A 23,698-nucleotide genomic window follows, 5' to 3' on the forward strand; every position below is an offset into this window, starting at 1 on the left:
CCTATTTCATTTCTGTGTCTACCCCCCCCTCCCCACAGCACCCTTTTCCCTCTGATGGTCTACTGTACCATTTAGATAACTCACTGACTTGAAAGCAGCATGAGAGGGTTCTGATTGGGGGAGGGAACAGCAAATATATTTTTAAAATTTCATGAACTTCCTGTTTTCCTGAGTGTGTGTGAGTGTGTGTGTTGTGTGTGTGTGTGTGTGTGTGTGTGTGTGTTGTAGGCAGAGGAAGGGTACTCTCCCACTGGCCCTGGTTACCAAAGACCTATACGTCCTACTTGGAATGCCAGCTTCAGTCTTTCTGTCCCTATGTTGTTTTCAAGTGTATAGGCCATCAACAATGGATGGGAGACAATAGCCACTGATAAAAATGTAGCTGAGTGTTTTCCTTGTTAAAGAACTTTACCTGCTAAACACACCAAAAGCAACGGTCATTTTGCAAGGGCCATTAACCTGATGATGATAATGGTAATGATAAAATACCAGGAACTGCGACCTAAAGCTTCATATGACTAAGAACTGTGTTCACTTCTTTACATCTATTATCCAATTCAATCCTTATAAAAAGCTATAAGTACTTCTATTTCCTAATATCCTTTTTGTAAATAAAAACAGTGATGTTCAGTATAGATCAGTAACTTACCCAAGGTCTAAGAACTAATAGGTGGCAGAGTTAAGATTCAAACTTGGATCTCATTAATCCCAGAACCTGTGGGCATTACCACTAAGCCGAGATAAATTTTGACTAAATTTTCTTCTTTAGGGAAGTTTCAGGGAAGTACTTAATCTTTAAACTCAATTTTACAGATCTGAAAAATGTACCCATATTCAGTCTTCAAGGAAGACCAGGATCCGATCAATAGTCTTGGGTGTGAGTAGAGAACAATTCACCAAAACCTATCTGGAGGAAGAAGATAAAACCTTGACTGTTCACTCAGACCCGAGTTCTCCAAGTATTACCTTAAGTAGCACCCACTAATATTGTGCCTGTGCAGTAACATATTACAGTTTCTCTGTTTTTGTTTTTATTTTTTTTTCTGGTGGCAATAAATTGTTATGTATCATTTCTCTCAATGGTGTTCTGCCAAAGTGTTAACTCCTCTCATTGATTCTACTGAGATAGAAAATAAAATACAGACTTCTAGAGCTGGAAATCACTCAAGCTTCCCCCTTATTTTACAGATGTGCAGGGAAAAAAGGTCCAGAGAGTAGTAATTTGCTCAATACTGAAAGTCTTCTTAGCCAAGAACATGGGCTTTGGAGTCAGAATTGTTGAACACAAATCGGCTGAGTGATTGTGGGGAGGTTGCTAATGATACTCTGGGTCTTAGTTTCCTCATCTGTCTAATAATATACTGAAACATATTATTATTATTATAGTATATCAAGCTATGCATTACTATATCATAATATACCATATTATACTATCATCTTATTATATCATCAACCCAACACAACAGAGCCAAGGCCTTAAGCTTTTTAACTCTCTGCCATACCAAACCACCTTTGTGTGTAGAGATGGGTCAAGTCCGCATGTATTGTCCATGACCATCCCAAGCCCTCCCCCCCATAGAGGAGACAAACTCCCATTAAAGAGGTTTACCAACACTAAATAGTCCTAATGTGAGGCCTATTTTTTATAGTCTTGACCTACATTTGTGTTTATAGAACTAAATATATCTGTGTTCTTTGGAAAAGCGGATACAGTGAGTGACTCTCAGAAAGTATGGCTGTTTACAATCACTCTAAAAAAGATCTGACTACCGCAGCACCTTTCACATGGCATCTTGATGAATGACTTACAGAGGGAGAGGCCGTCTAAGTTAGAGGGTTGGAATAATTTGTAAGTTAAATTGATTATGAGTCCTAATGAGGTTAATCTAACCTTCCCACATAAAGATAACACCTAATGAGAAAAAGGAAACCATGGGAATGAAAGATAAGGGAGAATATAATACGGTCTTTTTGATAAACATTTATTTTAGCTTCCTGGGAAGTCAAGTTAATGAAACAACAAAGGGGTGATGAACAATGATTTGTATGTGGAAGGAAATCGTATGGAAGGCAAAGAAAGCAGCTTAAAGGAGCCTGTAGATGTGTTGTAAAATGTCAGTAAGAAAGAACTCATGAAACTACTACAATTTCTTTGGAGTTACAATTGTTTGTATTCTTTTGATTAACTCAAAATATAAATAAGCCCCAAAGAGACATGTAAAAATCTGGCATGCAAAAGTGCTATTATACTAATTTTGAAAGAAGAAAACATTACTCTGGATATTTTTAGACAAGTCAAAATCCCATGACTGATACTGTTCTTACAGAAACAAAGGTTCCCCTAGAACCTTGTGCTTCTTGATTTTGGCTGCTTATTAGAGAGACTTGGGAAGCTTTGCAAAACACTAATGCCTGTGTCCCACTTGCAGAGATTCTGATGTAATTGGTTTGGGGCATGAGCTGAATATTAAGATTTTTAAAATCTTGCCAAATGACACTAATGTGCAGCCAGGTATGAGAACTGTTGTTCTTGTGAGCTTGTTGAGAGGTCTAATCCATTTGTGTGACTACTAACTTGTATAGAGTTGTGCTAATCAAGTTTATATGTGTGCTGAACAGATAAAAGTAAACAGTCTTTGGAGAAGACAATTCCTTCCTTGTTACTGAGATAATTGCTAGAAAAAAGAAACATACACATATAAATTTTTTAGAGTTCTTCTACTCTAAAGCCCTCGAAATAGAGATCTCCAGTCCCTCATAGGAAACTGTTGCCTCATAGGAAACTGTCCCCTTTCCTTCACCATTTGTTAGTATCAACTTCAATATCAAATTCCATAATATTTTTCTAACATTTATTTTCATTCATTCATAAAGTATTTATTGGTACCTACCAATAAATGTCATAGCTATTGGATACATGAAGCTAAACAAATATTTCTGGTCTCTTGGAGAATATAGACAAGTAACCAGACCATTTCTACTTAGCAAGGTAGATGCTGTTGTCAAGGAAGCTCTGTGTGCAATGTCTCCCTGGGAAGGGCAGTGCTTACAGACTGGGGAGTTTTGGTAGTCTTCCTAGCTAAAACTGTGAGAGTCAGAGTCAGCAAAGGCAAAGGTCACTGTTGGGGAGAGTTCTGGCCAAGAGGCACATAAGCCATGGCTTAGATAACGAAGTAAAATCAATCCAATGGTATGAGAGCCTAAAGAAGGAGAAGGAAAATCAGGGAGTGAAAAAGAGCAGTTGAAGGGAAGTGGTCTCCCAGGGAAGCAAGTAGGCAATGAGCCTTACAGAAGTAAGCAATGTCCACATGGAAACTATTTTAAGATTTTTAAATTTTCCTAGTGAAATGGTTGGCCACTCTATTTTATGTAGGGGAAAACTGTAATTGGAATTCTGTTTTTTGAAGATCAGTTTTGCTGGAAAGTGGTGAAGGTATTGAAGGGAAAAAGACAAAAGTCAGAAAGATCAGTTCAAGAGTGAAAAAGAATGGAGGCATATTACAGAGAAGTGGCAACAGAGATGGGGAGAAATGGTCCTACCTGAGAGTCAGTAAGACAACACTTGATGGAAGTTGATGACTGGCTTGACTGGGGGTAAAGGACACTGAAGAGTCTCAAGTTATGTGCAGGTTCTTGGTCTGACCAATCACAGAGAACACAGAGGATGTTGATGTTTGAAATAGATTATAATAGGCTCTGTTTTAGATAATAAGAGTTTAAAATGCAGATGTGATATCTAAGTGGCTATATCCACAATCAGTTGTTCTAATGGTCCTTCTGGCCCAGAAGGGAAGAGATTAGAGTAGGAGGTGTGGATGTAAGAACCATTGGCATGTGGGTGATGTATGAAATTACAGAGTAAATGAGCTTCTTCCCAGACAAGTGTGTAGAACAAGAGAGAAAAGTGAGCTCAGAAAAACACCAATTTTGAAGAAATGGGCAGAGGGGAGATAGCTAGACAATAAAATTGAGAAGCGATAGAGAAGAAGGAGGAAAATCAGGGAGTGAAAAAGAACAAAATCAAGGAAGAAGTTTCAAGCAGAGTATAGCCAGCTATGTTATAATAAAAAAGCCTGACTCCATTTTTAATGTTTGCAACAGTTTTCAAGACCCAACATCTCCCACATCTGAGCAAGCCTATCAGAAAGCTGGATGCTTCCTCCTTTGGCCTCAGCAGAAAGTTCAAACCACACAGGTTCTGTTCACATGACATAAGCCCTAGTCCCCAAGCACCATACAACCCCAGGCCCTCTCCTTTCCCTGGTTTCTCCAGTAGTTTGATGGTCAACCTGGGATCCTCCCATTCACTTTCCAGAAGACCTCATTATGTGAGTAATAACCCTTTTCAGAGTCTCTTAGTTTATATGTGATATCATTAGTTTCAACATCCACACCAAATTATGGAGAGCTTCAACACCCACACCTATTTCTCATAGTGACCACAACCTAAACGAAATATTCTCAAGTAACCTGAGAACCAAGAAGAGTCACTGCACTTGACAGCAGAAAGATCCATGGCAGGCACAGCTCTAGTGAAAAGACAGGAGTAAAAACATGAATGTCCAAGGGTGAAGGAGAGAAAAGATAGCAAGCTAGAGAGAGTAAATACAAATAACTCTTAGAAGTTTCGCTGTGAAAGGAGAGAGAAAGATAGAGTGGTAGTTGGGGGCGGGGACAGGGGATCAAGGAAAGGTTCTGCTCATTTGAGTTGCAACATGGGAGAAACCTGAGCATAATGAAAGAGAAGGAATAAGCAAGAGGAAGAGAGATGCCTCCGATGTAGGGAAGAAGGTAAATGGATGGAGAGAAATCCCAAGAAAGGAGATGGGGTCCAGAGCAAAGGTGGCAAACTTCATTTTGGACAGCAGGAAGGGGGAGGGTGTATTTGGGGTATAGATTAGCTTGCCCACTGCTGGGTAGACTCTTAACTTTGGGGAGTGAGGTGATATGCTGGAAGTTTGGGAAGAGGTGTTTGAACTGGAGGAGAAAATGTATGAGGTGGTCTTTGAGAATACAGACAGTTCTGTCCTCAAAACATAGAAAGATCTGCATATAAGGTGGAAAGTTCATAGACCTTTCTTCATGTCATCTTGGGAGTGCTGGTCTCTTCTGGGTTCACCTATTTAGAGAGAGATGCCTAGTTTTCCTTTGATTACTCTCTGCCTTGACAAATTGCTATAATCTGCTCTTAATTGCTCACTTCATTATTTAGTTTTTAAACTGTTTATCAATTTGTCTCATAAAATCAAGAAATTGAGCAAATATAAATAAGCAGATAAGCCTACTACCTAGAGATTACAACTACTAATATCATAAGCATTTCTAGCTATCATAAAAGTGATAAAAATATTCTTTTAATTTGAAAAGCAGAGACTATAACATTTATAACAGTTACTTTCTTGCTTTTATCCACCTAACACTGTATTGTGAATGTTTTCCCATGTCTTTAATATTCTTCCAAACATCTTCGATGGTAGTATGCTATTTCATGATATGGCTATAGCACTGGGTAGCTATACTACATAATGGATATTTATTTTTGTTTTATTGATTTTATTACTATTATTATTATTATTTTTTGGCTCCACCAAAATTCATTTGCCCTCCTTCTCAGTTTCCCTCTGGGGAATCCAATGGACTTGGGTGATGCTGACTCCAGCTAGGACTTCAAAGTCAGAGTCCCTGACCCAGGCCTAAGCCATTGCACTTCCCTGTCCTCAGGGACTAGATCCAGGGTGGGCAATGCCACTTTCACATCCTGGGAAGAAGAGGACAGGAATCTAGGGGTGAGGTGTTGCTGTCCCCTCTGTTTTGCTTCAAGGGAAAATAAAACAGATGAAAGAGGGAGCACAGAGGCTGTGCACTCCTGGATGTCAGAGCCTAGATCCTCTTCGCATGTGTCTCCTCAGACCAGCACAGAGCGTTGCACATGATGAACTTGCCAGCTGCAGCTATGCCCTCCCGGCCACCTCTGAGCTGAATGGAACAAGACTTAGATGGCCTGATCCAAAGAGAAAAGTCAGATCCAGTACTTGTCTTTCTTTTCGCTTGAAACAACATTTGATAGACTTGAGAAGAGCAGGAAGGGAATGTACTTGTTGACATTTTTGTAGCTGTTTCCTTGTTTTAAAAAGAAATGAACAGGGGTGCCTGGGTGGCTCAGTGGGTTAAGCATCTGCCTTCGGCTCAGGTCATGATCCCAGCCAGGGTCCTGGGATCGAGCCCCGCACTGAGCTCTCTGCTTAGCAGGGAGCTTCCCTTCCTGCTCTCTCTGCCTGTCTCTCTGCCTACTTGTGATCTCTGCCTGTCAAATAAATAATTAAAATATTTAAAAAAGTAAATAAATAAAAAGAAATGAACAAAAAGCAATACGTGGTACTTATATTGAACATCATAGGTGATAAAATGCTTCTAGAACATTTACCTCTTTTCAGCCTCAAAATAACACTGTTGGATAGAAATTCCTACCCCTCACATTATGGATGCAAAAATTGAGACATGTGGATATTGAGTCGTTTGTTCAGTCATGCAGACAACAAACCACAAATCTGACCCTCAAGTGGGTTTTTTCCACTCCTCGAAGAACTGCATAAAATTAGCATGTGCCCGTTCCATCTGGATTGATCTCCCTGCCCACTTTTCTCAATTTCTTCTTCTCCTGCTTGCATGTCCTAGAAAGAAATTTAGAGCCCTATTTGTATAACTCTGGGCTCTTTCCACCAAGCGAGGAACAAGGCTGACATAGTTCGTTGGGTAAACAGAAGCCACAAGTGACAGTGATTTACGCCTGACTTGCAAACTTCTGATGACCAATCTGCCGCCCGCTGTGTAAACAGGTGTAAACTAAGATTTAAATCAGTTTACACAGTGTGGTAAATAATTTAATCTTTCCTCAGCACAGTGTCTGTGAATGTAAATGTTTATGCCAAAACCGATGCCGATGTTGCAAGCTCCCAGTTTCTCAACCAGAAAAGCTGTGCCAACAAATGGCCTCTGTGTGCCCCTGCCGGGGCTGGGGCAGCTGCCCACGTCCGAGGCGCAGGGTAAGGCCAAGAGTCTACAGTTCTGGCGGGGGAGCCTCGTTCCCATCACACAGCTCAGTCGTGGGCCGATGGAGCCGGAAGTCATCCCTCCTCCCTCAGTTCTCACTGGTCCTGAGACTTTCCTCTCCCCCTCCATTATTCTTTGCTGCCCTGTTCTGCAGACACCTGAGTCAGCTGCAAGTCTGTGTAAAGGAAGGCAGGAAATGAGGGGTGGGGGAAGCCCCAAAACAGCTGGCTTTAGAGGAGTTGTAATCCCATTAGCGCTTGAAGATCACCTGGGTCCTCAATGCCTATCAGTGGGTACCTATGCAAATTGATCAAGATCCTACGAAAATCCCATGCAAATGTGTTTTCGGTTGTCAAAAACTGTTGACTATATCTGCTAGAGTCCACTGAACCAGGGTGCTGCTTCTTATGAATTTTTCATCAGTATTATTCATATTCTCATCAGCCTGGCTCTCGCCTGACTTGCTCCCCTCCCTCCCACATAGAAGGCTGGGCTTTCTCTGGAGAGCAAGGTGCTGGGCAAAGCCAGACTCAATCCACCCCATAGTAAGATGGTGGGGTGAAGGGCACGTGCGAGCCAGAGAGCAAGTTTCCTGATATTCTTCTGTCCCTTTAGAGAATTTTAACTTATAAGCAAAGCTGGTGTGTCTTGGCATCATTGATAACGCCACAGCTGGGATCTTGTTAGTTCAAAAAACAAAAACAAAAACGATCTTTAAAAACAAACAAACAAAAAACCTACTATGGACAGACTTTTAATTAAGTCCTGTAAGAAATGAACTGAATGTTGTCCTATACAGACATAATTTATGATAGGGAAAGAATAGCTACTATTTTACTGAGTACAAGGAGTTTGTTTTTCTGAAAGCTTTTTATTTGTTTTTGTTGTTGTTGTTCAGAAAAACCTTTTTCTGAAACCGTATATTGAGCAATTGGCACAAGGCATACTCTGGGTTGGATGTGATTGTCTCATTTCATCTTCCACTCAAGCCTCTGATGTGGGCATGATCCTCAACTTACAAAGGAGACTGAGACCCAAAGAGTTAAGTAACTTGCCTGAGGTTACTCAGCTGATATAAAGGGAAGATGACTGGGATTTGAAGCCCAGCATGATTCTCTTCAAAGTCTTTCCTTTTGTTCTTTCTGATCAGAAGAAAGGCACCCCTGGCTTCCCGGTCTAGGAGTATGAACACAGGAAGTCCAGCAGGGAGAAAGCAGAGAGACTACAATAATATTAATGGCTCATATACTTTATGTGTTAAAAATAAATTTACCAGGGGTGCCTGGGTGGCTCAGTGGGTTAAAGCCACTGCCTTTGGATCAGGTCATGATCCCAGGGTCCTGGGATCGAGCCCCACATTGGGCTCTCTGCTTAGCAGGGAACCTGTTTCCCCCTCCCCACTCTCTGCCTGCCTCTCTGCCTACTTGTGATCTCTCTGTCAAATAAATAAATAAAAATTTTAAAAATAAATAAATAAATAAATTTACCAGACCTTGTATTTTATTAATTGATTAATATATTTAGTCCTTACACCAAGTCCTGTCAGGTAGATATTACTGTTACTATCCTCATTTTACAGATGAGAAAGACTAAGGCAGAGAAGGAAACCGTCCCAGCATCACACAGGTAATAAATGGCTGGACTGGGACCAGCGCAGGTGGTGTCTCCCAGAGACAAGTTTCCAACGGACCCAATGAGGATGGTCCTCTCACGGCTGGATTCAGGTGACAACACCTGCGAAGCTCTCAACACTTACTTTCAAGGATAATGATAATTAGGGCAGAGATTCTTTTGAAATCACTGAGGTGAGGCTGTGGGATATCCTATGGGAAGGAATAGCCTTCCAGAAAGCACACCTGGTCAACCTGTCTGTGTGACTGTGGCATATGCCCATGCAGGTGAAGAGAGATTATACAGAAAAACAAACCAATACAAGAAGCAATGGACCACCCAGAAGGTCTTAATATTATTTCCAAAGCAACAGTCTGGGAGAGGATTTACAAATGAGAGTGTGAGGGTAGAGAGAAGCACAGAGACCCAGGAACAAGCCAGCTCACCTCCTGACTTTGCTGTCCACACTCGGCACGGCGTAGTAGCCCGGCTTGCATTCGTATCTACACACGGAGCCCACGTCATGGCTGTGCTGGGGGCAGGGGGGCAGGAGCACACTGGCATTTGGGATAACAGGAGGAGCGTCACACTCCAACTTGCAGTAGGCTTCGGGGAGAGACCAGAGCCCATCTTCAAGACAGGTCAGCCACGGGTTCAGTCCTGAGCCCAGGAAAGAGAAGTACAGGAGGCTCAAAGCAGAGTCCAGAAATCAATGTGTAGCCGAAAAGAACAAAACCCTATAAACCCGTCAGCGTTCTCACGAAGTCACATAATTCTTGGCGGAGCAGATTCTCTGACTCTTAGGTCCAGGGCTCATCCCATCTCTTTTACCCGCCAAGCAACCACTGAGATCTCTTACACAGAACAGAGATTGGATAACTATTCCCTGACCTCTCTTTCATTCCCTGAATCAAAGAATGGCTACCCAACAAATCATGACCTCACTTCCTAACTACAAATTATAAAAATAGAGTAGTGACCGTGTCATGCAAAACATGATCATAATAACAGAGGACATATTTATAGTGCTTTTTATATGCCCCGCACTGTTTGAAGCATTTTACAATACCCACATACACCTCGAACAACACATTATCTCTTATTTTGCAGATGAGGAAACTGAGTTCAGGCAACTTGGTGAAGCTAATAGGGGGCAGATGCAGGGTTTGAATTTGGGCAGATGGCATGCAGAGTTCTGTACTAAAACACTAAACTATGCCTCCGTGTAATTCGCTGTTATTCCAAAGGAAGTCCAGGAACCTCCCACAGCTGCATCACTTCAGACTTACTAAGTCAGACTCTATCAACATTAGGCTCAGGAAGTTGCATTTGGAACGAGCCTCCTGGGGCACTAAGAGATTCACACCAGAGTCTTAGAAGAGGACAAGAGCAAGGTGTGGGGTCAGAGCAGGTTCTACCCTATCTTCATACTGACTGATAGTAAGTATCGGTACAGCCAGGGACAACTCCTAGAACTCTGTTCTCATCTATAAAAGAGAACTAAAAGCACCTAACTCACAGGAAGGCTGTAAATAGTAAATTAAAAAAATATATATGTGACTGATGTATTTTTCCTATGATCAGGCCACTGTGAGTCAGCTTGATTCCAGAGGATGTACAATCAAATAAAATCAGGAAAGTCTACATGTCTTTCATTCATGAGCTCTGAGCCAGGCATCCTTGCATGTCATCAGGATAAAAATGGTGTGTCCCTTTGGTGTTTTGGTGGTGTTCTCAGAAGAGGGTGGCACAGCAGAGCCAATGGGAAGAGTACTGGGGTGAAGAAAAGATCCTTAAAGTACCCCTAACAAGAGAGGGACTGGAGAGAACTTGCACTCAGTTCCCAGTTGGCTAACAATACCTTGAAGCTTGGCCGGTGGGACACAGGAGATTGAGCAGCGTTTCTGAAATTCTGTTCCCTCCGAGCAGGAGAAGGTTGCGTAGTTCACCAAAGATGGGTCGGGAACACCACAATCAAGGGGCATGCAGCTCACAGTCCGGTCCCAGTGCCCAGAGGAACATGTGAGCAGAATTTCCTTCTAGAAACAGAGAATTTTCTTCCATCAAGTTCACATGAAAAGGCTTATCAATGTAGTTTCCAGGCTTTGGAGGAGTCCTGCTGATTATTCGTGCAAACATTCAAAATCGGTAAAACAATTTTGCCTTACTCCCTCCTTAGGACCTACTGGCTTGATATACTGTCTTCAACACCCAGGTAGGCTGCTGCTGACCATCCCTGATAGTGTAAGAGAAACATGAACGGGAGACACTCCTCCAGGCCAACTCTCAGCTGCCTCTCATGTGCTCTTGGGTCACTCTATGCCCTTCCCCACCAGGCTCTGTGCCCCTGTGGGTTTCATGCCTCTGGTTGTGCTCGGGCCTAGCAGCTGGGACCCACTGGCTGGAGACCTAAGGACCTAGAGGACAAGAGAGGTCTGGGCACTTCTTCTTCCTATTCCCTCCCTAGAATGTTACTGCTGGTTGGCTTTGTCCTTTGGCAGCCCTCTCTATCCTCTTCTGCACTCTCTTCCTGTGGCTTCTGGCCCTGCAATCAACTCTTTAGGCTTACAGGTGATGTCACCCTTGACCCTGGGATTCTGCACCATCTCCTTGTAATTTCCCTGTATCCTGCCTCCAGCTTCATAAGTAGTCCCTGTACTAAATTCCCTCAAATTACCCATGTTGGAGCATGTCACCTCTTTCCTGCTGGGATCCTGGATGATAATAATCCTGAACATCATTCACAGAGAATGGTGCGCAGTATCTAAGAACAACTGAGAATCAATACGTACAAGGCACCTTCCAAATCTTGTAGTGAAATTGGAAAGATTCCAGCCCTTTCCCTGAGCCTGTCATTTTTGTGGGGTAGCCCTAGAGTTCCTCAACACTAAATAAAGTGTTGAGACACTTATTGAGCACCAGAAGGACCAAGTTCTGTCTAGATTTGGATGAACAAGACAGCCTCCAGGAGCTAATCATCTACCAGCAGAGCAAACCACAGGTTGAAACAATGGCTTGAAAACCAAAGGTGGAAGAACGGAAAGAAGGAGAAAGAGAGGAAAGGAGGAAAGGAAATACAGAAGGAAAATACAAGAGATATATATTGTTATTTATTCTAGCCTACTCCTGTCTATAATGATTTGTGAGAATATAATACAAAGAATGGAAGCGATAAAACAAAAGTACGAAACGGGGACCAAGAAGAAAGAAAACATGAAAATGTCGAAAGAGCCAGCCCTATCATAGGCAGGTGCTTGCTCTGGGAGATGGCACAATGGGTGCTGGAGGAACTGGCCCTCCACCTACCGGAGTAGGTGACACGGGACCTGGCCTGTGAAGGACAAGAAGGACTCCCAGCTGCCAAGGGCATGGGGAGAAGAACATGTCCGGAGTGAGGTAGACAGAGTGAGCTGGGACTGAGAGAGCTGGAAGCTCATGGCTTGTTTGGGAAAGAGCACGGCCATCCCTCCAGCCAATGGGTTACCACAGGTCCAAGAGAGTGCGCGGAGATTCTGTGGCTCAGCAGCCCTCCTGCCAAGAGACCACAGTGGCAGTGAAGCCCAAGGTCAAATGACTGGTGAAAGCACCTGTCACCCCCGACACCCACTCCTGGCCAGCTGCTCCTCCCTCTTCCCAGTGTTTCCCTATTGCCTGCCAGAAGGACCCAAGTCAAAGCCAGACACATTTTTCCGTTTAGTTTCAGTTCTTATGTCAACAAAAAGCAAATATCCCCACTGTCTTGTGATCACGAGCTGGGATTGTATAATTTCCCTAAGGAAATTATACACCAAGCACCCGCTGGCCTCAGGTGACAAGAGCAAAGTCAGCTGGAGGGAGTGTTGGCTGACTCCACCATATGGCTGGGAGACAGTGAGCTCCCACCTTCCTCTTCCCTACCCAGACTGCCCCCACGCTTACCACAGCGTGCAAGCCTGGCTCAAACCACAGTGATCGCTTACAGAATCTGTCTCAAACTCGGCATATATTGCCTGACTTTTCTCCTGGCTCCATTAAGTGTTATCCATCTTGTCTTAACCATGCTCCTAATTGTAATGCATTGCAAACTCCCTTTTCTTCTCTCCCTCTCCTTACCTGTCACACAAATGTATTCAGTCCCTATTTTTTTTTTTTTTTTTTGTCATTCTTTCTTTCTCTTCTGTAGCATGAGTTAAGCTTGGTGAAGAACAGGGGACAAGAACGCTGCCTTTCTGACCAAAGCACCATAGACTAATGAGTTGGTGTCTCCAGGACTATCAAAAGTGTTTATCTCTGTGCAGAACCTAAACCACCTGAAACCAACAAGTGTACATTCAAGTTCAGACCATCTCCAAGCAAATGAAATTTGTCTAAGGATCTACCACCTGCTAAGTCTTCAACTGGTACAAAATGCAAATGATTCCAATCTTCTGCACCACTAATACTGGCCTATCAGTGATGCATCCATTCTTTCCTCATCATACCACGTCTTTCTTGTTCTTTCCTCAAGCACCATTACGTTTTCCCTAATGTATCCTTTCTCTGTCTCATATGATGGTCATGTTTTCAAATGGCTGATTTCAAGTTTAAAGTTCTTCTGTGGAGTATTGAAAGCTCTCCAAAGGAAAGATGGAAAACAGAATTCTTAGTTGAGAATACATTATCACGCTCATAGTAATGGCAGCTGAACAGAGAGCTACATGTCTGTCATTTAGCTGGAAACTTTCCAATTATTTCCCAACAGTCATCATTGTGACTCAATGACATAAATACGTCTGTCCTCATTATTTCACAAATATGGAAGAACACTTAAAGAGATTAGTTCTCTTCTTTGTTTTTACCTAGAATTATACAACTAATAGACAATGGAGCCAAAATTTCTTTCTGTGTTTGTCACCTGAGCCACACTCTTAACCAAGATATTCTACTACCTCCAAATGCTGGAAATGGTGCTATGGTAGTTTGGAGAAATGCAGAAAATTAGGCCATAGCTAGAGTCATGTTATAATCCCCACCTCAGCAGAAGTTTGTTACTCTAATCAGACTCTTTCTCCAGCCTTCTTAGAAGGAGGGCTGGGGGTCAAACCGTGAGCCACACACAAGCTGATTACAACCTATCTTGCTTACAAATGGTGGGCAAGTCTAAACTGTGGAGTACGCATCTTGAAGGCAAAAGCGGGAGTGTCCCTTCTGACAGGGAAAGGAGAAGGAGAATGGGATAAGCGTCCCTACCTGCTGTCTGCAGAAGAGAAACTGACAGCCTTGTCTGTAGAAGAGAAACTGACAGCCTGGTTAATGGAAACTGCACCTTGCCTTTCTGTGAATCTATGCTCTCCTTGCTTGCTAGAGGCCCCATCTTTCCTTCCAAGTGATTTAAAAATCTGCCCTTTCCCCACTCAGCGAGGGAGAAGAGCATAAGTACCTTCCCTCCCCAGGAGCTTGGTCTTGACGACCACAGGTTTCCAACTCACCTGCACCGGCCTGAGGTATTTCCCACTGCTGCCCTGAAGGGCAAACCCCCTTTGACAGGTAATTGCACACTTCATGTGACCTGGGCCACCAGAGGTACAGTTCACCATCTCCGTATGATCAAGCAGCAATGGTGCACAGCTGTCCTGCTCCCCACAGGGCCGATGGACACAGCTGGGGACGACAGAAACAAAAACATCTTAGACTGACTCCAGACAAGCAGGCAGCAGCAAAGACTTGGCAACTTCCTCTGGAAAGTGCCTCTAAGCCAAAGAGAATGATTCTTCTCCAAAACCTACATTGAGCTCATCACCTCCTTCTATAGGACCTGGAACTGTGCGACATGAAATAAATTAGAACAATATCAGCTAACAAAAAGTGAATGACTAACTGACTTCCCATGACTTTTTTAGGAGGACAAAATGGTGACAGGAAAAGGTGAGGAATGTGTTCCAAGAGCTCTGGATGGCATCAGAAATGGCTGGATCAGAGAGCAATCCTCAAAATGTTTAACGACCAGTATTTTTGGGTCCCAAACAATCAGAGTAGACCCAGGTCAGGAGTCAATCCTTGGGGCCCCTCGTTGTGTCAGGCACTGAACTTTTAGTTGTTTTATCCCAGAGGGCCCTGGGTGAAGGGTTTGGGTATCTGAGATGGCAGAAAAGGTAACATTTATTTACTGGTTGCTATGGAGATATTTTTGACAACTGGAGCGATGGCACTCCCAACCAATGAAAATCAGCCTGGGTTAATCAGAAATTGACCCCATGACAGGAAGAGGAAATTCACACATACTAAATCCCTGCCACATGCCTGACGTTGTGCTAGGTGCTTCCAGGACATCATCCCAGCAGAGGAGGACCACTGCCTGGACCTCTAGGGTCCATCAGCCAAAGTGGGAGAGAGTTAAACTCTCCAGGTTCAGGTCTAGACCACAACAGCAACAAAGATGCAGTAGAGCAAAAAAAAAAAAAAGCATTATCCTCTTCCCAAGGCAGAACCATAGAGATGAAAAATTAGGGCACTGACCACATGCTGTCTGACTTGGAATCCTGGATCCACCATTTACTACCTGCATGCTATGGCTGAATTATTCATTCCCCAGTGTTTCAGCTCCTTCCCCCATAAGAAGAGGATAATAATGGTACATATCCCACAGGGTTATTATTATTCTGGGCTAATTCCCTCTACTGCTCCACTGCAAATGGCCAAAGTCCCACCCTCAGGGGCTTGTTTTCTGTTTACCATCCATACTTTTTGGTTTCCCATTTCTATACCTATGTTCAATTTGTTGCTATTTCTAAAACACCTTTCTTCTCCAAGAAGCCCCTCCAGATATCTTCCTCCTTGGAACCTCCCAGGGAAATTTTTATAAACAATTTCCTTCTAACGCTTCTGTTGTTCTATCCTGTATTATAGTCATGTGTGCATCTGCTTGCTCTTTCATTTATTCATCCTTTGATCTACAAGGCGATTAGTATCTGAGTATGTCCAAAATGCTGAAACTCCAAACTACATTATGAAGCTCTTGAAGACAATTACAGACTCTTGCCCACTTTTACATTCACTATAAACCTTGCTGTAGTAAACACAAGAAAAGTCTGAATTAAATTTGCTCATATAGCAAAGTAAGTCAACAGGTATTAAGATGGGTAATTTGTTAATTCTAAAGCGACAGATGGGAATCTGAAACAAAAAAATATTATCATCCAACAGTAATTCAACCACCTTGCCCTACTCATTCATTCACTAATGAACATCTACTTATTGTTGGCAAGGTATTGGTTTCAGTACTGGGGGTATGATAAGTATCATGCCCCATCATAATCTTGTGGGGGAAACCAATGAGATATTTTCTTATATATTTACTTGCTTATGATGCTGTAGCCAGTGGTGGTAAATATTAGCCAAAATGGCTACTGTGAGCCTCATCATCATAATTTGCCCTATTTGTCCTAGAATTGTGTTAGCGGTCAAAAACTTTATTAAAAAGCTGGGCAACAATATAAGAAAGTGAAAAATAAAATGTCATTGAATATGCACATATCACCTTGACATAATTGATATGATTTTAAAAGTACTCATCTAAAAAGGATGGATTTGATCGGAATATGCTAAAGTTGCTGCTTCTTATCTTGTACCCATAAGATTTAAGTCATTTAAGTCATACGTCAGTGGACATTCTCATTCTATGCTTACCAGCTATAGGATAGAGGTATTGGAGTTGAGTAGTTTGAAAAAAGCTTTTTTTACTCTTTTGACTTCTGATTATTCCCTTCAATGGTATGGAATGCTTCCAATTCACTCTATGAAGACTGGTGGAGGGAGGAATATATGGGAGTAGGGGTTATTAATTGTTAATTCAAACTCAAATATTCATTGTTAATTCAAACTCCCCAAATCCAATGTTGATAACTGGGTATGAAATATAGGAAATGAATCTTTGTCCTGAGTCTTTACTGAGCCTGTCTGGATAAGGGGGCCGAAACCAGACCATCCTTCGTGGAATGAAATCAGTACACCTCATTAGTGATGCCTAAAGATCTCCAAGTTTCCGAGATGCTGCATTCCTTCATGTCCACAAAAAGTCATATTTCTTCAGCGTGGTATGTAGACAGTACTAGAAGACAGAGTCATTAACAAGTTCTCATTCGTGTCAGCTTGTTGCCAAGAAATTAATGTGAAATAGCACGCACTGTTTTCCGGTGACTCCATCCAATTAATTAATCCATGTCATCATTGAGGACAAATACATGCTGAGATAAGACACAGAACAAACACTCTACAGGAGCCTCCCTCCATCAAGATGGGGTTCCATTAACTGCTGTTGCTATGACAACCGGTGTAAGAAGCCCTTCCGACATTGGCGGCAGAGGAGGAAGAGTGAGACAGGGGAGTTTGTTAGAGGAGGGATGTGGCGTGAAAGAAGACCAACGCAAAAAAAAAAAAAAAAAAAAAGCCACCAAACCCAGACCTGTTTATGAAGTGAGAAATGGTTTTAGGGCAGCTGCTGCAAATTCTTTCACTAGCTTACATTTCCATTTGCTTCTTTTTTTAAGGTATTTGTTTTATGAAGACGGTGTTTGTCAGGTTATTAGCTTCTGATGGCATCTGGTACCAATTATAGAAATCTCTCTCCTGCACCCCAGCCCCCCTTTTGTGTTTCTCTTCCACTACAAACACCGCTTTTTGGAGGGCTGTTGTGTCCACCATTTTCCTGCCCTCCCCAAACATTCTTCTTTCTACCCAGAGCTCTGCTCTGCAAGCTCCCGTAGCAGATCTAGCAGATCGAGAATGCTAATAGTATGAACAACGAGTCTGAAAACTTCTCTACAAGCTCTATTCTTAGACAAATGGTAATGAAAATGGCAGCCACGAGGTCTTACAATGCCCCAGAGAGGTGGGAAGTTAGGTATTTATCTTGGTTTGACATACAAGGAAACCAAAGCTGCTTGGAGACTGGCTGGAGGCCACACAGCGAGTCAGAGGAAAATCCTCAGGCTGGAGTTCAGAGCCCTCACTCTCAGGCCAGCCTAGACCACGAGGCCACCTCCCCGGGGAGATGAGGCTGCTCTCCCTTTGCTTTCTTCTCAGTTCAGGAGCTAGCAGTATGGGCCAGGGAGAGCCAAGAAGCTCCTCACCTCAACAGGGCAGTTAGGGGGAAATACAGAACATTTAATAGTCTATCTTCGTTTCAGGCGGTTTTCTTTGAAATGATAGCCAATCAAACTGTCAACATTTGTCCAGCTGCCACTGTCTGCAAGATGCCCTGCTTATTGGGTTTCCTCACTTGGCAACAGCTCCTCAGCCTTCCACCCACTTTTTTTCTGGATATTTCTCCCTATCCCATCGCAGTGTATTCTCAGGTAAGGATATGATGAATCCAGTCAGATGCCATTCACAGGCTTTTGAAGAGTAACAAGAGACAAAATTTTAAACCAAAGGAATGAGTTTTTCAGGATGGAATTTTAAGTCAATAGGCCCTTAAAAATCACTCTGTAGATGGCCACTTACCCATAATTCTAGCTCCCTTCATTGTCTCTCCACTTCTCTTCTGGTCATCACTCCCCAAGGTCATTATGTTGGACGGTTTTAAAAAAAATGTTTTCAATGAGGAATCCCTGTACCAAATGTTATATTAACCCCAGGCTATCCTCCTCTCATATGTAACCTGCTCATGGGTACCTAGGCACAACCCTAATACCATCCTCCCATAATGATGCTTGTGTTTCCTTTTGTTGGTTGGTCTGTGAGTGACACCTGTACTTGGGAAACCTCTGTCAGCACAGTTCCGTAAGAGAGTGGTCTCCATGAGGCAGAATTTCTCGATCACAGTTGTACACTAGACTCACTTAAGCAGCTTTAAAAAAGTATAGATACTCAGGCCTTGCTCCCTGGAGATTTTGATTCTGATGGCTTGCGGTGAAATTTCAGCATCTGTGACTTTACAGGTTTCAAAGTATTTGGTGCTCACTACAAGTGAAACCCAGCACCATCAAGGTCTGGTATGTGTAACCTGAAATATAGGTCAATAAATTCCATAGACCAAGACTATAAAATAATAAGGCTGATTCCAGGATAACCTGGTCCCACTGCTTGATTATCACATGTCAATGTATTAAGTCATATTAAATCATATTATCAATGTATTAAGTCATATTGTCAATGTATTAAGTCATATTATGATGTAGAAGGCATAAGAGAGATCAAAAGTATGCAACATTTTTCCTATTCTGAAGAAGATTTCACCAGAGCTGCAGAGAGAATAATGAAATCATGTGTTACTGATTATAAACCCAAGGCTGTTTCAGAGACAGTTTTAACACTGGGTATGATTTGACCTCAGTGAATGACCAGAATTTGGAAAGGCAAAAAAGATATCTTGGAAAGTAACCTCTGATACTTTACAAACAGAACACAGGTAAGGTGGTACTTCCAATACTTCAACAAAATCACCATTTCCTCCCCACCACTGAGAACTAAAGACACACACATTATGTGTGTGGGTCTCTTAAATTATGATTAACAAATTTAGAGAATCTAAAGTGAAAGGAGTCCAGATCCATATTTGAAGACAGAGTTCCCTGCCTTATGGGGGTTGCTGAAGAGCACGGTAAGGCTGACCCCAGAAAGTAGACATCACTCTCTGCAGAGGGGACAGACAGACCCACTTGTCATGAGTTATCTCCCAGGGCATCCCTTTTTCGTTTTCCATTTCTTGAGGCCACTAGAAAGAATTTGGTCTAGTTCCCAGCCAAGATCCACATTGGGGAAGCTGGGTAGTTCCTGATGAATGGGTGAAGTCCTGGCTGTTCTGCCCACAGCTTCCCCATAGCTTTGGGTCCAAGGATCCCCTGGGGTTTGGAGCCATCCAAAGGGATTTTAGGAGACTACAGCACTATTCAAGATGCAAACAGAACTCACAGTGAAAGGTTACCTGGGTGGTTCAGTGAGTTGAGCATCCAACCCTTGATTCTGGCTCAGGTCATGATTTCAAGGTCATGAGATAGAGCCCCATGCTAACCCCTGTGCTGAGCCCTGAGTTGGGATCCATGCTCAACATGCAGTCTGCTTGAGATTCTGCCTCCCTCTCCTTCTACCCCTCCTCTCTGCTCATGTGTGCTAAATAAATAAATAAACAAATACATAAAATCTTAAAAAAAAAAAGAATCCATAGTGAAACCCTACTTTTCCCATGTGAGGGATAATGGAAGATTATATGCTAAAGACCACATTTTATTGAACATGAATAATTCTGGAAGGGGGGAGGAGTGAAGGTGACATTTAACAATGATCTTAGAGGAACCACAGCTTTTAAAAGTAAAATGGACCTTAAAGATAATTCAACCCAAATTCCTCATTTTAGAGGTGGGGAAATGAGCCCAAAAGAAATGATGGGATATTCCAGAACACTAAGACTACAACATGGTAACCAAGAAACATTTAATTAGGCTTTGGCTCAAACTCAAAATCAGAATGACATCAGCTCATGGTCTTTTCTCAAATCAACACCCCACCCTCCCGTAGGCAGCCAGAAAAAGCTGACCACAACTTGGTATCTGGAATCTAGGTTAGTTTAGTAGAAATTGTCTGGTATTTGTATCAAACATTTTGGCAAACGGCATGGTGTAATATAAAAACTAGAAGATCAAGGCCAATGTGACCTGGGTTCTGGTCTTGGCTTGTCCCTGCTTACATCTATGACCTTGGGCAAGTCTCTTAACTATTCTGGCCCTCTGTCTGCAAATTTGTAAAATGATGGGTTTGAACTAGGTTCTCTTAAATGTCCCTTCCAGTTCTAACATGATATTTAATTTCCCAGATGAGGTGATGGTGGTATTGAGGTGGGCGGACAGGATACCCATGAGTGGACAGCAGGACGTGGTGGAGAACCCAAAAAAGAGTCTCTCACAGTCTTTCTTGCCCAGTGCAAGTTTTTGCTTAATGTCCCAACTTTTCAGTTGCTTAGTTAAACAAAATATTGGAATTCATTTATCCAAGAAGTGCCACCATTGACCAAATAGCAATCCCAGCAGTTTCTGCAGAAACAGCTCTTTTAAGGTTAAATAGTAAAGAGGATCAGATTTCTGGCCATTCCCCTACTGTGTTTTATTGATTCTTATTGAAATAAGAGGGTGTGGGCTAAGAAGGAATGTATGCTCTGGATTTGGCAACAGATGGAAGTAGAATGTACAGAACGTAGAGTGGACTGGAAGAAACGGAGTTCTCATTAATCTTGCCACCGCCAATGGCAAAACCAAATAATAATAATAGCATCCATCCTTAGAGAGCTTTGCTGTCTCTCCAAACCAATACAAAAAGATACGGTCTCTACTCTGGCTCCCCTTCCTACCTCCTCCTCACTCTGGCATCATCTTTGCTTTGTAGGACAGGAACCGGATTAAATGTCAAGTATATTTCCATCAGCTCAACAACGCTGGTACTTTGAGGGGTTTTACTGAAGCATCATACCAATCAGGAAGGGAAAAGTAATTCAAGCTCTTTTCCTCTGAAGATTCTCATCTGAGAGAAACAGAGGAATCTCAGTAGTACTTCTGTTTCTTCCCTCATGACAGAGAAATGATGAATTATTGCACGAAGCAGACTTCTTCCATTTCTGCATGTTGAGAATGTGGAGGTTCCCCTGCTTCTCTATTGAAGGTCTGCTCCTTCCCTGACCCTTGGGAGAGGTCCATCTCTTCCTAGAATGTGACCTATTTGTAAGTTTGGGACTGGACTCTGGTGGCCCCAGTACAGGGTAATTTGCTTCACTCATTTCTAATTCTGGGCACAGTTTTTACCACGCCTGGCTGTAACACTAGAAGTCCCATCCAAATGCCCCCTGTCCTTCTAAAAAGAAACAGATTTGCATCACACAGCCAAAAGTGCTCCCTTTCAAATCCCTGCCTCACCAAGGTTCAGAACCCATGAGTTTCATTGTAGATTATAAAATATGCGAAATACCAAAGTAAGAGTCAAAACAATTGCTGACTACTTGGCAGAGGATATGCTTCCTAGCATTGCATCAGGGAAGCAGAATCACCCAGCAGAAAAAACAACAGGGGCGTCTGCCTGCCTCAGTCAGAGAAGCACGCAACTCTTGGTCTCTTGGTCTCAGAGTTGTGAGCTTGAGTCCCATGTTGGGTGTAGAGATTATTTAAAAATTTAAAAAAAACTCTTAAAAAAAAAGGAAATAATCTGTGTGCATGCATGCGCGCGCGCGTGTGTGTGTAAATTATAAAAACTTAAAATATATACATATAAATATTTTTTCCAGTTTGCAAAAGCAGTAACCATCTCCATGTGGGACACTTCCTAATAAGGAGTGAACACAGGAGCCCCCAAGGGATTGTACTGCTGATTCTTGCCCTACGTACTGTTCATCCCTGGATACCTAGTTAAACTGTTCATCTGGGAGTGAAACCTCCCCAGCCACATTCACAGGCCTGGCCTGAGGAATCATGAAGTGCATGTAGCTAAGTGAGGTAACAGTCCAGTTCTGTGAATGAAGTTTAGTGGGCAGGAGCTTCCATCTGTGTCATTCCTCGAACAGCTCCTACAGGGCAGGAGGAAGGAGTAGCATGACTTCTCTGTGGCTCTGTGGAAGCTATGTAAACTCGGGTCTTGATGATTTGCAAGCTAGCGCCTTGAATGAGTCTCAGATTCACACACAGAAGTTAAATAGGTGTTCTAAAACCAGTTCCAGTATCCATGTAAGGGGGGGTGCAGGTTTCCACACCTACAACCAAGAAATTCTGGGGCACCAGCAAAGTGTCTGAGCATTTAACTCAATCCGGACACTACTGTCCAGAGAGAGTGTCGGGTTCCGCAGGTTAAAGAGAGCCCTGCTACCAGACGGTCCCTGTCCCTAACTCAGGCACCAGCCATAAACCCAAGTGGCTACCTATACTTCTGACTGACTGGCTATAAATCAGAGGTTCTCAGTACCTCTTCCTTGGGTTTGATTAATTTGCTAGAGCTGCTCAGAGAACTCAGAGAAACATTTTACTTGCTGGTTGCCAGTTGATTACAAGATAATAAATAAATCTCTGAAACAGCTGGGTGGAAGAGATGCCCAGGGCGAGGTACGGCAAAATGAACACGGAGCTTCCTTGCCCTCTCCAGGCATGCTACCCTCCCCAATCGCCGTGTGCTCACCAACCCAGAAACTCTCTGAATGCAGCCTTTAGGGTTTTTAGGGAGGCTTCAATACATGGGCTTGACTGACTGACTCAACCTTCAGCCCCTCCCTGTTCCCTGGTTAGCAGGTAGGACTCAAAGTTCCAACCTTCCAATTATGTGTTTGGCTCTACTGACAACTAGTCCAGTCCTTAAGTACTTTCCAAAAGTCACCTCATTCACATAACAAAAGACACCTTTATCACTATCAACACTTAGGAAATTCCAAGGGTTTGGGATCTGTGAGCCATGAACCGCAGACTAAGACCAAATATCACAATATTGCAGAATTAGCACATTAAACACCATGTGTTGGACTGCTCTGGGAATCTCCCTCTCCCCTTTGGCTTCCTTTCCCCATGAAGTTTCTGGACTCCCCAACAGAAGCTTCACATTGTTCCCATCATATCATAATCTGGGGATTTGTCAGTCCTTGGTTGACATCAGATTTGGAATATTCCCCCCTTCTGTTCTTTTGTTCCCTCCAGCTCTCCCAACCCTTGCAATGTCCATGGCTCATCTGCTTATGGTGAAATGAAGGCCCAAAGAAGGGAGGGAAGGGACTGTCCTGAAGTCATGTGGTGAGACTGACGATGTAGCCAACAACAGGAGACAGGGATCTGGACATTGGGCTTCCTGCCACTCCAATCCCCAGACTTCCTCCACATTATGGCCACATAGAACCAGACAGGGCCTGAGAGGCATTCCAGCCAGAACTTACGGTCAAATCCATCAACAGTGTCTGTCTACTTGGCAGGCTGGCAAAATGACAGAATCCTGGAAATACTGGTTTGTTTTTATTTTCTGTGGTCTCTCCACCAGCTGCTATGAATACAGAACATAAAGACATGGCCAGCCCTGAACAAAATTAAGAAGCAGGTGACATTTTAAACTCATCTCTCTTTTCAGTACC

The 23,698-nt window shown here is 42.9% G+C and overlaps 1 protein-coding gene across 3 annotated transcripts in view; it reads right to left on the bottom strand.

The window, feature by feature from the left end:
- PAPPA2 (pappalysin 2) overlaps window positions 1–23,698 on the bottom strand; it is a 295,009-nt gene that overhangs the window by 67,459 nt on the left and 203,852 nt on the right. For all 3 annotated transcript variants that reach the window (XM_082703976.1, XM_082703977.1, XM_082703975.1), the window contains exons 15-17: window positions 14,109–14,280; window positions 10,523–10,700; window positions 9,108–9,321 (exon numbers count right to left, since the gene is read on the bottom strand). In XM_082703976.1, coding sequence (XP_082560102.1) covers window positions 9,108–9,321; window positions 10,523–10,700; window positions 14,109–14,280 — 564 coding nt within the window. The remainder of the gene's footprint in view (window positions 1–9,107; window positions 9,322–10,522; window positions 10,701–14,108; window positions 14,281–23,698) is intronic.

Source organism: Mustela nivalis, assembly GCF_964662115.1.
Source record: "Mustela nivalis genome assembly, chromosome: 16".
NCBI classification, from domain to species: domain Eukaryota; kingdom Metazoa; phylum Chordata; class Mammalia; order Carnivora; family Mustelidae; genus Mustela; species Mustela nivalis.